The sequence below is a fragment of the Meles meles genome, chromosome 11, assembly GCF_922984935.1.
Source record: "Meles meles chromosome 11, mMelMel3.1 paternal haplotype, whole genome shotgun sequence".
NCBI lineage: Eukaryota > Metazoa > Chordata > Mammalia > Carnivora > Mustelidae > Meles > Meles meles.
The window spans coordinates 92,169,181-92,183,676 of record NC_060076.1 but is presented as its reverse complement, the minus strand read 5'-3'; the positions used below and the strand labels follow the sequence as shown (position 1 = coordinate 92,183,676).

The 14,496-nt window shown below is 49.4% G+C and overlaps 1 protein-coding gene across 2 annotated transcripts in view; it reads left to right on the top strand.

Annotated features, from left to right (window-relative positions):
• GLIS3 (GLIS family zinc finger 3) overlaps window positions 1-12,813 on the top strand; it is a 504,385-nt gene extending 491,572 nt beyond the window's left edge. For both annotated transcript variants that reach the window (XM_046023585.1, XM_046023584.1), the window contains exons 10-11: window positions 7,608-7,790; window positions 8,579-12,813. In XM_046023585.1, coding sequence (XP_045879541.1) covers window positions 7,608-7,790; window positions 8,579-8,715 — 320 coding nt within the window. In that variant the 3' untranslated portion in view covers window positions 8,716-12,813. The remainder of the gene's footprint in view (window positions 1-7,607; window positions 7,791-8,578) is intronic.
• Window positions 12,814-14,496: the final 1,683 nt, after the last annotated feature.

The window sequence follows — 14,496 nt, the reverse complement described above, 5'->3', positions numbered from 1 at the left end:
TGGAGAAGGAGAAATTAGGGGAGCAATGTCGTGTGTCTACTCTGTCTGTCTCTGGGCTCTCTGAATGGGTTGCCCCCTGCCCTGATCATCACCTAAGTTCACCCATGCCCCTGCTTGTGCAGCAATTATAGGACAGAGGCCAAAAAAAAGCCCCAACCCTCTACATTTCCTAAAGTAACCCACAAAATTATAGTCTCTGTGGAAAAATAATTAGAGTCATAAAGCTCATAAATATATATCCTTCCTTCCACTTGGCTAGCAAACAACTATACCACCGAAAAGCTGGGCACAGCAAATTCTCCCTGTGCCTCTGATATCTGCGTGTCCCCCCGGGCACCAGGGGATCAGAGCGGCTGGTGGGAGAAGACTCTGTCGGGGCTGGTCCTCGGCAGAGCTGCTGGGTGGATGCCCCCCTGTTGTACCCGCCACCACGAGCCAGGCCAACAAAGGGAGCTGCTGTCGGCACCCAAACTGCTCTCTCGTCTGTTGCCGTTCCCTCCTCCTGCCTTGAACGTGTGCTACAGCAGAGTCGGACTCGATAGGTCCCTGAAAGAAAGTGTCCTTTATGTGTCATATAGGGTATAAAACTGTTTTCCCAGGTTTCTCGTGTACACGTTTCTCTTTCTTTCTCACTAAAATATCAACTCCAGGGACGCCTGGGTGGCTCAGTCGGTTAAGCATCTGCTGACTTCAGCTCAGGTCATGATTCCAGGGTCCTGGGATCGAGTCCTGCATCAGGCTCTCTGCTCAGTGGGGAGCCTGCTTCTCCCTCTGCCTGCCACTCCCCCTGCTTGTGCTCTCTCTCTCTCCCTGACAAATAAATAAATAAAATATTTCAAACAAACAAACAAAAAAATAAAACATCAGCTCCAAGAAGGCACTCAGTGCCTATAAGACACTCAGTGTCTTATCCGCCGTGTGTCTCCAGCACTTGGGTGCTTAGTAGATAGTCGTTGAGTGAATAAAAGTATAGAACTAGAAATGCCTGTGCTCATAGAAGAAAAGGACAAAGGAGCATTTGGAGAGCATGAGCTGCGCGCCAGGCATATGCTCCGCCCTTCCCGTAGGTCTTCTCTGTCAGTCCTCTTGAACCTGTGCCCTTAACTACTTTCATCTGCTGATCAAGCAGATACTGTGAACCCCTCACTTTACAAAGATACAGCAACAGGGCAAGAACACACAGTAATCCATGTTCCTTCTGGAAGGTCAAAGAAGCAGCTGGCTCCTGAGGCCTGGCTGTGGCTGACCTTGGCCTTGCTTGGCCTGACTGCTGAAAGGCTCTCCCCGGGTCACACAGAAGTGGAAGGTTTTCCCATCCGAAGGGATCTAGGAGACTTGGGAAGTGATGCCCTTTGGCATGGTTTTCGAGAAGACTCACAAAGGACTCTGCCAAGCCTGCTCAGGCCATGCCTGGTCAAGGAAGCAGTTCTGGGGGACCACGCTGTTGCCTGTGAAGGGCTCCCCTGCAGGCTGCCTGCCTCTCTAAGCTGTCATCATGGTCCGGGCAGACCACAGACACAGGTCAGTCTTTGATTCTGCCACACTGTCCATCCAGCGCTTTTCCTGGTGCCCAGAGCTCCGTGGTGGTTCCCAGCCTCACGTGAAAGGAAAATGAGAATTCCGTCTTGCAAAGCCGTCTGCTCCCTCAGCAGACCCAGGGAGCACACAGCCCCCGACGCAGCCTTGACGAGGTGCCAGCTTCTTCCCCATCCATGGGGGCGAACAGTTGGGTCGAGCCTCGGTGTTGGACTTGACTCCACCATCGTGTGGTAGGGCCGCTGGAGACAGGACTGGGCTTGTCCCCCTCCCAGGAGCCCAGCAAGCTAGGCCCACAGTCCACAGAAAGTGTGCGGCTTGTTTCCTTCTCCTTCTCCTGCTTCCAGAAGGGAACATGGCTCGCTCCTTCGGGAGTGCTGAAATGCTCCCAGTGATCACTCATCAGCCCTCTGGAGGGTTGCAGGCTGGGTGACTGTTGTTTGCTTACTGGTTTTCTCCACCAAAATCAGAGTGGTAGATTTTTAAGGAAAAGATAAATGTAATCAAGAGTCTAATATATTTCCTATCTTGGAGGCCGTGAGTCTAAGAATCATTGTCTGCTTTTATTTAAGCCCTTGGTGGTGGGTCATGTGTTTTTCTTCAGGAATTTAGCCAGAAATATTTCTGAAACAAGGTCCGTTAATGCTGGGAAGGCGGACAGCCCGAGAGCCTGCTGCCCAGGACAGGAGCCACGAGCGCCACGTGGCTACTTAAGTTTTAATTAATTAAAATGAAATAAAGTGAAAGAACCCATCCCTCCACTGCACCAGCTGCACCTCGAGGGCTCAGCCACACACGCAACTCCTGTACGGACAGCAAGACAGACGGAGACAGCAAGCGCCTCCCTCATCGAATAGAGTTCTGTGGGGCGGTGCCGCCCTAGAGAACACGCTTCTGCTACCACATTCAAGTTCATTTCTCCTCGGATGTCCCCCACCCCCTTCCACTTCGGGAAGGAGACTCACACCAGGTTGGGGGGGGGGGTGCCCAGCAGCAAGAGTGACTGTGGACTCTTGATCGAAACCGTGGTCACAGAGAATCAGTGACCTCATGGGACAAGACAGGAAGGTTTCTTTAAGAATGAAGGTCAGTGATGCGTGAAGGGCAATACTATGGAGGAAAACAGAAGACCTAGCAATACATAGAACATTCCAGTTCTGTGTAGATGGGTCTGGCCCTATCTGAATGTGGAGATAAAAAAAGCTTTTCCCCTCCTTTGTTTTTACTGTTCTACATGTTCTGGTTGGTACAATTAATTCCAATTTTTTAAAAATATACATATAATTAGAAAAACAGGTGTGGTTTTAGAAGGGAAAAAACTTCCCAAAATTGACAAGAGGAGGAATGACCCTGCAGTCTGGGTAGACCCAGTGTATCTGTAGATTCTTCCCTCCCCCACCCCTGCCATTTTTGGAGGCAGAAGAATGGAAAGTGGGGGAGGGGTGATTTTATAATGGACGGCGACAGCTAACGGAATTATTGCCCACGTGGAGGTCCGTGCGTGTCCTTACGCTGTTGAAACTGTGTGCTCTTGCTTCAACTGCATTTCAGTCCTGGAGGACGAGGTGTTACCTTGTTTCTTGCTTTCCCCAACAGCACCTCGGTCAGCCCCTGATCATCATGGACGGACGGACGGACCGACTGACAGATTAGCTGACCTTGCCATCACTCTTACGCGTTACGCCCACAAAATGTGCTAACATCTTGCCTCATTCTGCTCTTGGTCGAGAGGTAGAGTGCCATCCAAATTCACTACACGGAATCCAACAGCTGGAATACAGGAGCCATTCATCGGAAAATGGGTTAAGCTGACTGGGGAGTTGTGTGTGTGTGTGGCAAGACCCTAATGGAATGTTTAAAAATTTCCTGAGTTTTATGGAAATCACACTGGGAAGAGGGTCTGTTAAAGCCCTTTGATTTGACCACAGCCATTCACACCAGTGCACTTGGCATCTCCAGTGCCTGGCTTCTGGGAGGGAGGGATTTAATAAAGAGGATTTTCTTTCCCTGAGTTGGCTGTGAGAGTGATCCAACACACGTTCGGGCCTTTTCTAGTTTCAGCTGTTTCTCGTGTCAGCCAACACACCCGCAGGCAAGAATTACAGTCCACTCTGCCTTCTCACACTGATCCAGGCGGCTGGGGAAGTCTAGGGGTGGAACCTGGTGTGTTTCTCCACATGACAGACCTTCTGTCCTCACACATCACAACACTCAGGAGGAGGCTGAAGCCAGGTAACATTCCTGCCCTCTTGGAAGCAGGAGAGAAGAGAGAGGAATGGTTTTCACAAAAAGCTAAAGAAGGTCTCTATGTGTGTCCCTGACATACCTGAATGATTAATGTCCCTATTTGGGGAATTGTGGGAGTTCAGTGAAAGTGGCTTCTCTTCTTGGAAGGGTAACAGCACACTGAGGAACGCTGTCGGGGAATTGATGGGTGACAGACCTGAGCTGAGCCCCAGAGTGATAGAAATAGCAAATGTCGTCTCTTCTCCTCAGGGAGGAGACATTATGTTCTACTAAACCAAACATGGTGGTTCATGGTCATGTTTTCCTCCTGGTATTTGTGCCTGGCCACCAGGTACCCAAAATCAAGATCAGTCCAGGGAACCTCCCACACCACGAAACCACCCATCCCAGGTTCCTTCAAACCACTCAGAATTGTTGCTGCACGAGGTAAGTGAAGAAACCAAGATATGCTTCGAATAGTGCAGGATCTAGGAACCAATAGGGGCAAGATACATACAGCTCAGGTCCCCACAGGGAAAAGAATGTTCCAGAGAATTTTGCCTGGGAAGTGGGTGTGTGCCTCATGCCTGCTGCCATGTCCATTCTCCCATTGGGTTATGATGGAAGGACTTACTTATTGCCTTTTGAAAATTTTATTTCTCTTAATAACTAGAGTCTTTTTAGTTTTTGAGGACAGGTTGTTACAAAATGTCACTTTAATTTTATTTATTTAACAAACACATGTATTATATAAAATAAAATAGATAAGTATTAACTATATAATTGTATTATCAAATTATATTCTAGGGATGCCTGGGTGGCTCAGTGGGTTGAGCCGCTGCCTTCAGCTCAGATCATGATCCCAGGGTCCTGGGATGGAGTCCCGCATCGGGCTCCTTGCTCAGCAGGGAGCCTGCCTCTCTCTCCGCCTCTGCCTGCCTCTCTGCCTGCTTGTGTGCCTTCTCTCTCTCTCTTTCTGACAAATAAATAAATAAAATCTTTAAAAAATAAAATATGTAAATATTAACTCATTTAATCTTCATAATAACTCCATGAAGTATAGGTACGACTTTTAGCCCCATTTCACCTATTAGAAAACAGACACCAAGAGGCTAAGTAATTCAGTAGATTACACAGTGGGTAAGTGGTCAAGCTAGGATTGAACGTAGGAAGTCTGGCTCCAGTATACTTGATCTTCACCCCTATTAAAACTCAGGAAAATATAAAACCAAAAAAACCAGCCTAAAGACAACCATAGAAAGGTTGCCTTGTCAGGGCGCCTGGGCGGCTCAATCGGTCTGGCATCCGACTCTTGGTTTCGGCTCAGGTGGTGATCTCAGGGTCTTGAGATCAAGCCCCGCACAAGCTCCATGCTGGGAGCCTGCTTAAGATTCTCTCTCTCCCACTCCTTCTGTCCCTCCGTACTCTCTCTCCCCCTCTCCCCCTTCCCACCCTCCTGTGTTTTTTCTCTTTCTCCCCTTCTCTAAAAAAAGAAAGTTTACCTCACCATCTATGCTAGGCATGGACTTGCCCATGTCTGCGCCCAGTCTCCGTATTCAGTTTTGCATCTGTTTTTGTTTTCTTCTGAACCTTATATAATGGTCGGTCTTTCCATGCTGTTAAAAACTCCGTGTAGATGTTTTAGTGCCTACTTAATATTCCCATCACGTAAATGTACCACTCTGCTGAACCGTTCCCTTCCGGTTGCCCATTTAGCTCTTTGGTTTTCTGTTCTGACAACTAGCACAGTCATGACTATGTCAGTGCAGAATTTCTTCTGTTCTTTGGAATAGACCCTGAGAATACTTCCTCAGAAGTAAAATCCCCAGGTTCGGGTGTATGAATATGTACACTTTTCAGGCTCTAGATAGAGGTGCCCAGTGGTTTTCCAAAAAGTTTGCCTCTCACAGTGTCTGCAACACTGGACACAAGTGACTTTGTCATTCTCACACCAGCACTGAGAATGATTTCTCGAAATCTTTGATAATGTGATAGGTAGAATGTGGTATTTTATTATTGTCTTGATTTTATTTCTTTGTTGGCTATGGGCTCGAGTTGGTCCATATTGGTTGATCAGTTATCTGTGTCTTCAGGTGGTCTGGTTGGGTGCTTTTTCCATCTGTCTGTCAAGATCATACAGAAGCCTTTGGGGATCCAATGGAGAAGGGCCAATGGTTTCCTATTCTTTCTTCTCTTGCCTTGACATGGTATTCCCCCAAGTATTTTTCTAGTCGGTACTGCTATACATGCTTTTAATCTTCCCCCCAAACTTTATGCGCACTTTTGTCCAGACTCTTTATAAAGTGTACTACGGTCTGCTTTGAGAGGATATTATTTCATTTTCTGTGAGTGTGCCCCATGCATAATTCCTCATGGGTCCCTCCATCTTGGATGATAAGCTCCTAGAGAGCCAGACTGTCTCCTCTGGAGCAGTTCCTGCACCCATGCTTTGGTGATGTCCCCAGCAGCCACAGAACAGGCTTCCTGGCCAAGGGTGATGTGAACGTTTATACAGGCCATCTTGAGAACACTAGCCAGAAATGAGAAAGGTGATGAGCACAGTAGGCTAGATATGTCGGTGTGCCCTGGTTATAATTCAAGAGAGCTAAAAAGAACCCAGATAACACCTTCCCTACCTACTGATCGTTAAGAAGAAGGTGCAGTTCTAGTGGAGGAAGGCACATAGGACTAGGGACCCACAGTCCACGAATTAGTCCTATATTCTCCATCATTATGAACCATCAATAGGAACCATGGGTCTCATTCTCTACTAATCCCTCTGTTTTTTTTTTTTTTTCTACTGGAGTAGTGATCAGTAATAACTGATGCTTTGAAGAATCTTACAATGTTATACATGGTCTCTCTTATCCCTTAATCTTCACAGTAGCCAGTGAAACAGACCGTCACACTTTGCAGTTGAGCAAACAGACATGGTGAGCTGCAGCTCTCCCTTCAATAAAGTCTCAAGTGAAGATTTCATTATTAGATTTGTAAAAGCGTATTATACTCTAGGAAAACAATCCATTGACTTAAATGTGTCATGAGACCAGGAAGAAGGAGGAAAAGGTAAAGTATTTTGGAGGTGTAGAGGGCTTATGGAAAAGGACCACAAAAGCCCCCCAGGAAACCTCTGTCACATAAGAAAAAACATTGAAAGAGATCAATGAAACAAAATTAGGGGAACGTTGATGATTATTTTCAGATATCAAGGAGTCTTTCCTCATATTTCTTCATTACATAATATCCTCACCTCCAGTTGTCCCAATAACTGCAGAGATCAGCAATAATAATAGAGCACATCCCATCCTAAAGGACTTTATGTACCTATTCAAAACAATTAGAAGGATATAAATGTGTATGAACTTATCTGTTAGAAGGACAGATGGACAGATCTATGTTGCTTTTTTTTTTTTTCCAAGTGGGCATTGTTAAGAGCATATTTCAGGTTTTACCAAATGTGAAAAGCAGAACAGAATATAAAGGAAGTTAAGATAGACCTCAAAACCTGGTGGGAGGCATGGGGCAAGCATGTTCTCTGCAGGTCAGGCTTGCAGTCGACAGGACTCTTGAGAGCGTGTGGGGGAGGTCAGAAGCCCTTCAGCTGCCCTTCCTGGAGCCGGAGATAAAAATGTCAGAAGCCAACAAGCTTTGCCTGCCCCTGAAGGTAGAAGAGCTTCTACTCAAATAGTGCATTTCAGATGGTCGCTCCAAAGATTTCACAGGTGGGCTTAAGAGGGGAAGGCATCTTGTCACCTGAAGCCAGTCTGAGTGGGGGTCTGGCGGCCTCCGGGCGATACTTGGGGACATAGGCTCTGCGGGAACTCACGGCCGTGCTTGCATTGCAGGATTTTACGGGCAGCTGCAGACATTCTGCCCCCCCCAGTACCCCGACTCCCAGAGGACTGTGCTGCCCAGCAGCCCCTGCGGTGGGGCGCCTCCCTTCGAGGACTGCCTGGCCCCCACGCCCATGGGGCAGGCTGGCTTTGATGTGTTCCACAGAGCCTTCTCCGCTCACTCGGGCATTGCAGGTGGGTTGCTGTCTGAGATTAGAAACTCCGCCAGATTCGCAGGTGAGACGGGTGGGTTTGCCGTGTCCGGCCTGGAGACGGCTCAACCCGGCACAGGACCGCATCCCGTCCTCTGGACTCTACCCCTGCAATGTCTCTCCTCTTCAGGTTCCTCTCCAGCGCCACGCCCACCGCCCAGGCAGGTGGGGGGGGGGGGGGGCATAGTGTCTCCCCCAGACCGTGGCAACAGCCATAGCCTTCCAGCAAGTTCCCCGAGACAGCTCTGTCTTTACCGTCCTTGGACCACGACGAGCACAGCCTTCCAAAAGTGAACGATAATTAAGCCCCCTTCCTCCTTAACACTTTAGATGGTCTCCAGCTGCCTAAGCACTAAAGGCTATTCTGGGCGAGGCGTTCACAGCCCCCAGGAGAGCGGCCTGATGCCACAGGCCCGCCCTCATACGTCTGCCTACACGTGCTGCCCCTGAACCTGCCCGGGCCCCTCCCTCCCCGTCTTTGCACCGGTTCCTCCTTTTAGAATGTTCTTTCCCCACCTCTCCATCTGTGAAAATCCCATCTTTCTTATGACTCAACTTCAATAGAATCTCCTTTTTGAGGCCCTCCTCGCCCTTGCCTGGAACACTTTACTTCTGCTCACCCTGTATTTTGTGCCAAGACTCGTTCTGGCCCTCAGCCTGCAAGGCCGCCTCCCTCCCCGCGTCCCTGCGGATCGAGCGCGCATGCGCGGCGTGCGCACGCAGTGGGCGTGGCCGGGCGGGACACTGAACTTCCTGTTCCTTCTCTTCCAGTGTATGACCTGCCCTCGGCGTCTTCGAGCCTTTTCGGGGAGTCCCTTCGCAGCGGGCCTGAAGACGCCACGTTCCTGCAGATCAGCGCCGTGGACCGCTGTCCTAGCCAGCTCTCCTCTGTCTATACTGAAGGCTAAACGCTCCCCTGGCCTCCACTCCCACCGGCATCCAGAACCTTTGTGTCGCTGGCCACCTTTGGCTTTCCGGTTCTCGTAGACTGCGTGAAGAGGCTGTCCTCCTCCTGGCGGAAGCTGCAGACTCACATGTGGCTCTGGAAGGCAGGGCTGGTCGGAGCCGGGCGTTGCAGGAACGTCTGCCGCTGCTGCCCCTTCTCTCTGGGCTTGCTGGTGACCAGCAGGACTGTCTTCTCAAAGGGAATTAGTTAGAGTCACTCTCCCGGATACCTGGGACTTCCGGCTGTCAGCTCTCAAAGGACACCGGTGGAGTGATGCGTGTGTGAACACAGTCTGGGGACCGCCCTTGCACCGACTCCAGATAGGGAAGGACAAGCCAAATCGCCAGAAGCACAGTGAACTGCCTCCCCCACCGCTCACCATCCCTGCTGGCTCCTGCGAAACCAGGCAACGAGGGAAACCTGCCACCAACGCACAGCGTGGGCTCAGCTCCTGGAGCAGCCCTGGTTCCTGGCCCCGGCCCCAGCCCGGCAGCCCCAGGAGCTGCTGCCTCTCTCCTCTCACCATGCCCGTGCTAACCAACTGCTTTGCAATATTTCTCCAAAAGCAAAATAAGAAGGTTCTGTGAAGCACAGTCCTTTGAAAGGCACTACAACTTTTTTATATTCCAGCAACTTATCTTCGTTCTTTTATTTTTAAAGACTTGTTATTTTCGTCTACTTTTAAAGGAAAAAAACATATATATAGTGGTCTGTTCTTTGGATGCAAAGAATTCTTGTAATCACCCCAGTCACGTCCATTTTGCCACCGCTGTAGTTCGTCCTGGCCCGGCCTCACGGTACCTGTGAGCCCCCCCGGGACGGTAGTTTCGCATTTCACAAAAGCCACCTGAGGGAAACGGGGTGAGCCCAGCCCCCTTCCCGGGGCTGTAGCAGAAAGGGACTCCACCTCGAAGACCTCGTTCCACGGGAAAGATCGCTCGACTGGTTGTCCCATTGCCTCCGCTCGGCGCTGTGCCCGAGTCGTCCTCTGTAGAAGATGTGAGAGCAGGGGCCCCCTGAGCTGAGATCTTGGGTTCTCTCAGAAAACCAGACTAGAGGTGCCCGATGTCCAGTGATTGCGCACAGCTTCTGCTCACCTCCTTTCGGATACCTGCTCACCCGTCTGTCTGTCCCTCCCCCGTACTGTCCTCTCCTCCTCATTATTCTCACCTGCTCGTCTGCCTTCAGTCATGCCCACCCGCACTCGCCTGATCAGCCCTCGCAAGGTCGGCCCTGAGGCAGGTAGAGGGAAAGTTCAGGGAAGGTAAGCAGAAGTTAACTTTTTTCCTGAAACTCTCATTTGAGGACCTGGAATGTTCACGGAGCTCTTGGTCGTTTTGATAGCAACCCTGAGTAGGAAGCCACTTTCTGGGATGTGTTTACAAAGCTGTTAAAAAGATCTAAAAAGTCTGATATGTAGGCCCTAAAAAGTAGCCAGACCCCGAAGACACGGGGTAAAGCCTGATATTCCAGGACTGTTACATTTCATTTTCTTCCCTCTCGTAAAATCAAACAGTGCTCTTTGCCCCACTGAGATCATTACAGTCTCCAGGGAGAGTTCACAGGCGCGGTGTCACACTTGGGATCTGGGGACCATTTGTCTCCTGACAGGCAAGTCATTGCAGTCGGACTGCATGGCTGGACCTGATCCCCACGTGCCATAGAGTGAGGGGACTAACGAGCCACGCGTGGGGGCCGCTTTTCCATCGTGAGCTCTGATCTGAGAAAGGCCACCGTGCAGGTGTCCCGAGCTGCACAGGAGGGAGGTCGCTCGCTTTGCAAAACTCTGCTCCGCTTTGCGAGAGAAGGTTCCCCAGGCTTCCCAGTCTGCGGGTGGGCCGCTAGTGCACTTGCAGGCTTGGTGGGTTCTGCCCCTTGGTCTAAACCAGGACATGGGCATGCTAATGCTGCATCCCTCATGTGTCCTGTGTCCCCCCTGGAAAGGGAGGCGAGTTTCGGTAGCCTTAGACAACCTGCCGGGCCTTAAATAGGGAAGCCTTTCTGACGAGCTCAGAATGTACGTCCTATTTTGTGTGACGAGGAGGAAAAAGATGAAAAGCCAGGGGTTTACTGCCGTGCCGGGAGCCCTGCCTTGTGGCTTTGTATCGCATGAAGTGGACAGGGGGACGGAGGACAAAGCCAGAAGCCGAGCCTCAGGCATTCTGGGTGTCACTTCCTCTCTGGCTGGAGGAGATGTTCTGCCCCAGTGTCTGTCTGACCATGGCCTCGCGGTGGCCCTGGCCCTCTCCTCCCTCACTGCTGCTTTTGGGGCGTTGGCGGGGGAGCTGCACCTGCAGGGCCTCCTTCCTCAGCAGGAATGGAGACCAGCCCCGGAGGGCACTGGTGTGAGCACAGGGAAAGCGCGGGAAGCAGGGCCCAGTGCAGCCTGCAAGCTCGTGTCCCCTCACGTGGCTGTCAGTTTTCCTGGTGGCTGCGGCTCTGAGCTCAGCCCTCGGGGCCTGACACGTTCAGGTTCCTCGGAGACGGCACAGGCCGTCCTTCGCTTCCAGAATCTCACCTGACTTTCCGATGTGTCCCTTGCTGGCTTGCACATGGCACAGGATTCGGAGATGCGTTCATCATCGTGTGTGCAGCAGCGAAAGTAGAAACGTCAAACACCTCATTCCCTTCCATTTCCTGGCCCTTTTCTACTTGGTGTGTAACCAGCCATTTTCAAAAACATCCGAGCCGAGATTGTCATTCCCCCTTTGTGAAAAAAACAAACAAACAAAAAAAACAAAACTGGAGCTTGTGAAAATACACACAGCCCAAAGCCAATTATCCTATTACAGTAAAAAAAAAAAAAAAAAAAAAATCAGTCTGCCGAGAGACATTTCGTTTGCGGCGGCATCTTAATTCCCTAAAGGGACCACCTCAAAATGTCAGCCGTAATTTAGCCGCCCATCAGCTGCTAAACATTATTAAGAATTGCATTGGTCCTGTGGCGTGTCTCCCTTTACTAAAGCCCATCTCCCCCAGGTTGCATTGGTGATTCAAAAGCAGACAGAAGGCCTTCAGAGGACCCACTGATAGAACAGAGTGTGGATGGTGGTGTGTTGTTTTTAAATTCCCCGCTGTCAGGCGCCTTACTAGGTTAGAGCAGAGGTAAAGGGCCAGCTCCCCGCCCAAGAACCTTGATCCTCAAGTCGCCTGGAAGTGTCGGGAATAGTGACTGTAAATGTCCAGTTTAGTTATTTGGTTTTATTTGACTGTTTGACCGTGACGTCTTCTAGCAGCATTTTGGAACGGCACTTTTTGTTGGCGGTGCGGGATTTCTGCAGTTACTTTTTTTCTTTTTCTTTCTTTCTTTCTTTTTTTCTTGCAATGGATAAAGCAAAAGAAAAAAAAAAAAAACGCACCAAAAACCAGTCATTGGAGAAATGGCGAATGTAAAAAAGACGAGATTTATTGTGTACAGACAGAAGACCATCCTGTGTAATGTTGCTGACATAAAGCACTTTGGGGGGGGAAAGTGGAAATCTGGTTTCCATAAATCACACAGACTCTTGTCCATGGCTATACACTCACGTAGAGAAACGAACTGCGTATATCATACTGGATATGGGGCCGATTTTTCTCTCGGGCACATCTGGTGCTTATTGTCATAAATCTTTTAAAGAATTAGGTACACTTTTTTTCTATTAATATGTATAGTTTTGTGATTTGTCACAGTTATGTTTCGTATAATCATAAGTTATTTTGTCTTGTTTCATGAAGTCCTTTTTTTTTTTTTTTTTTAATGTCAAAAGTAAAATGAAGGGATTGTGCCCTTGGTACAGAATAAAACTGGAACTGGAGAAAACCGCCCACCTGCCTGAAATGCTCCTTCAGCCTGGCCTCCTGAAACACAATGGGAACACCCTGGGGGGTTTGTTTGTTTGTTTGTTTGTTTGATTATTGTGTTTTGTTTTACCATAAGCCTCCTTCCTGTTGGGATGGTAATTATAATGAAAAGCAGATGGGGGGGGGGAGGGCACTTCCAGGGCCAGCTTTAAATGCCGCATTGCTTTGGGCCAGAACTGCCGCCTGGATTTAATTATAGATATGAGGACAAAATGGCAGTAAAAATGAATGTGTCCCCGAATCCTTTACATGTTGGGAGTGTCCATAAATAAAACATGAAGTTTTATTTCATCAGATTTAATTAAAGCTTTTATACATGTTTTATTGGTTATTCTATTAATCTGCTTCACAAACTGGATAAATGTGTGCTAGGGTTTGGGGTTTATTTGTGCCTCCTCAGTGCCGTGCTACATCGTGCCTCAGAAATGTCACTAAATGCTGGGTCCCTCAGGTGAGGGCATTATGGCCTGCTGGCTAATGGGGATTCGGCCTTCTCGGCCTTGTTTTCCCAAAACCCTGCAGAAAAAGACACAAACGTCTGCTTCCCAGGAGCTGATAACCCGATCTTTGACGTCCTCTGATTGCCTGAAGGAGAAAGGGGCAGTTGCCCCCCCCCCCCGCCCCCCGTGCACTCTGCAGGCTCTGAAAGTCCCCCTGACCCATCGGCTGCCATGAGCCTCCTTCCTCAGCTCCTGTCACCGGAGCCAGCACTGTCAGGAGGGGAGAGGGTGGTCAGGGCATCCTCACACCTGGCTGACCCGCAGCCAAGCCCATGAGCCTAGAAAAGATCACATTCTCCCAAGGATCGTTCTAGGGATGTTGACTGTCTTTTGCTACATTTTTAAGACCTAAGCTACGAAGCAGTAGAGATGATGGGTCTCCCTCACCTTGTCTGGCCCCTCAAGGAAGAGGGGTTGAGAGGCAGCAGATCCCTGTGGTTCAGGGTTTGAAGATGGAAAGAGAGCTGACTGCCAGACTCGGGGAGCTTCTCTGTCCCTTCAACAAGGAGGCAGCTGGTGGGAGTGCGATCCGGCTCAGCGACTTAGGAAAACAGTTTGGCATTAACTGGTAGAACTGAAGACACACGTTGCCCACAATCCACCAATTCACTCCTCTCTCTCTCCAGAGAGACTCCTGCGTAAGTCAACGATGGCTCAGATGCAAGGTGTTCATGGCATGGCTCATCTCAACTGGCCCCAAACTGGAAACACCCCACCTGTCCACCAGCAACAGTAAGACGGACTTCGCTAAAGCCATAGAGCAACAGGCCAGGCAGCAAAGGCGGTTACACGCACTCTCAGAGCTGAGTCTCACGGACTAGGTTGAGAGAAAGAAGCAAGACACAAAAGCAAATGCACGGCGTTCTTCTATTTATATGTGGTTGGTTCAAGAGCAGGCGTGACGCATTTACAGAGCTTAGGTGGTAGAAGTACCACAAACAACAAGGAACGTGTTATCGCAGCGGTCCAGGTACTGATTAACTGCGGTCAGGAAGAAAGGACACACGAGGCCTTCTGCGGAGCTGACCAGCACTGTTTTATTTGTTGACCCACTTGTTAGGTTAAAAAGGTATCTGCTTTTATAATTAACTGTGCATGTATGTGTGTATTTATATAAATTTATATCTATATAAATTTATATAAATATAAATTTATTTATTTATTTATTTATTTATTTATTTTTGCTAGCTTTTAGTTCAAATACCAGTGAGAGCGAGGCCTTCCATCCCCTACTCCAGGGGTCTGAACACTTTTTCTGCAAACGGCCAGATAGGACCTGCTTTAGGCTTTGCAGGCCATATGGTCTCAGTCTCAGCCACTCCGTCCTGTCGCTCGAAAGCAGCCACAGACAACACACAAACGAATGGGTGTGGCTGTGCTCTCATAAAACCGTGTTTGTG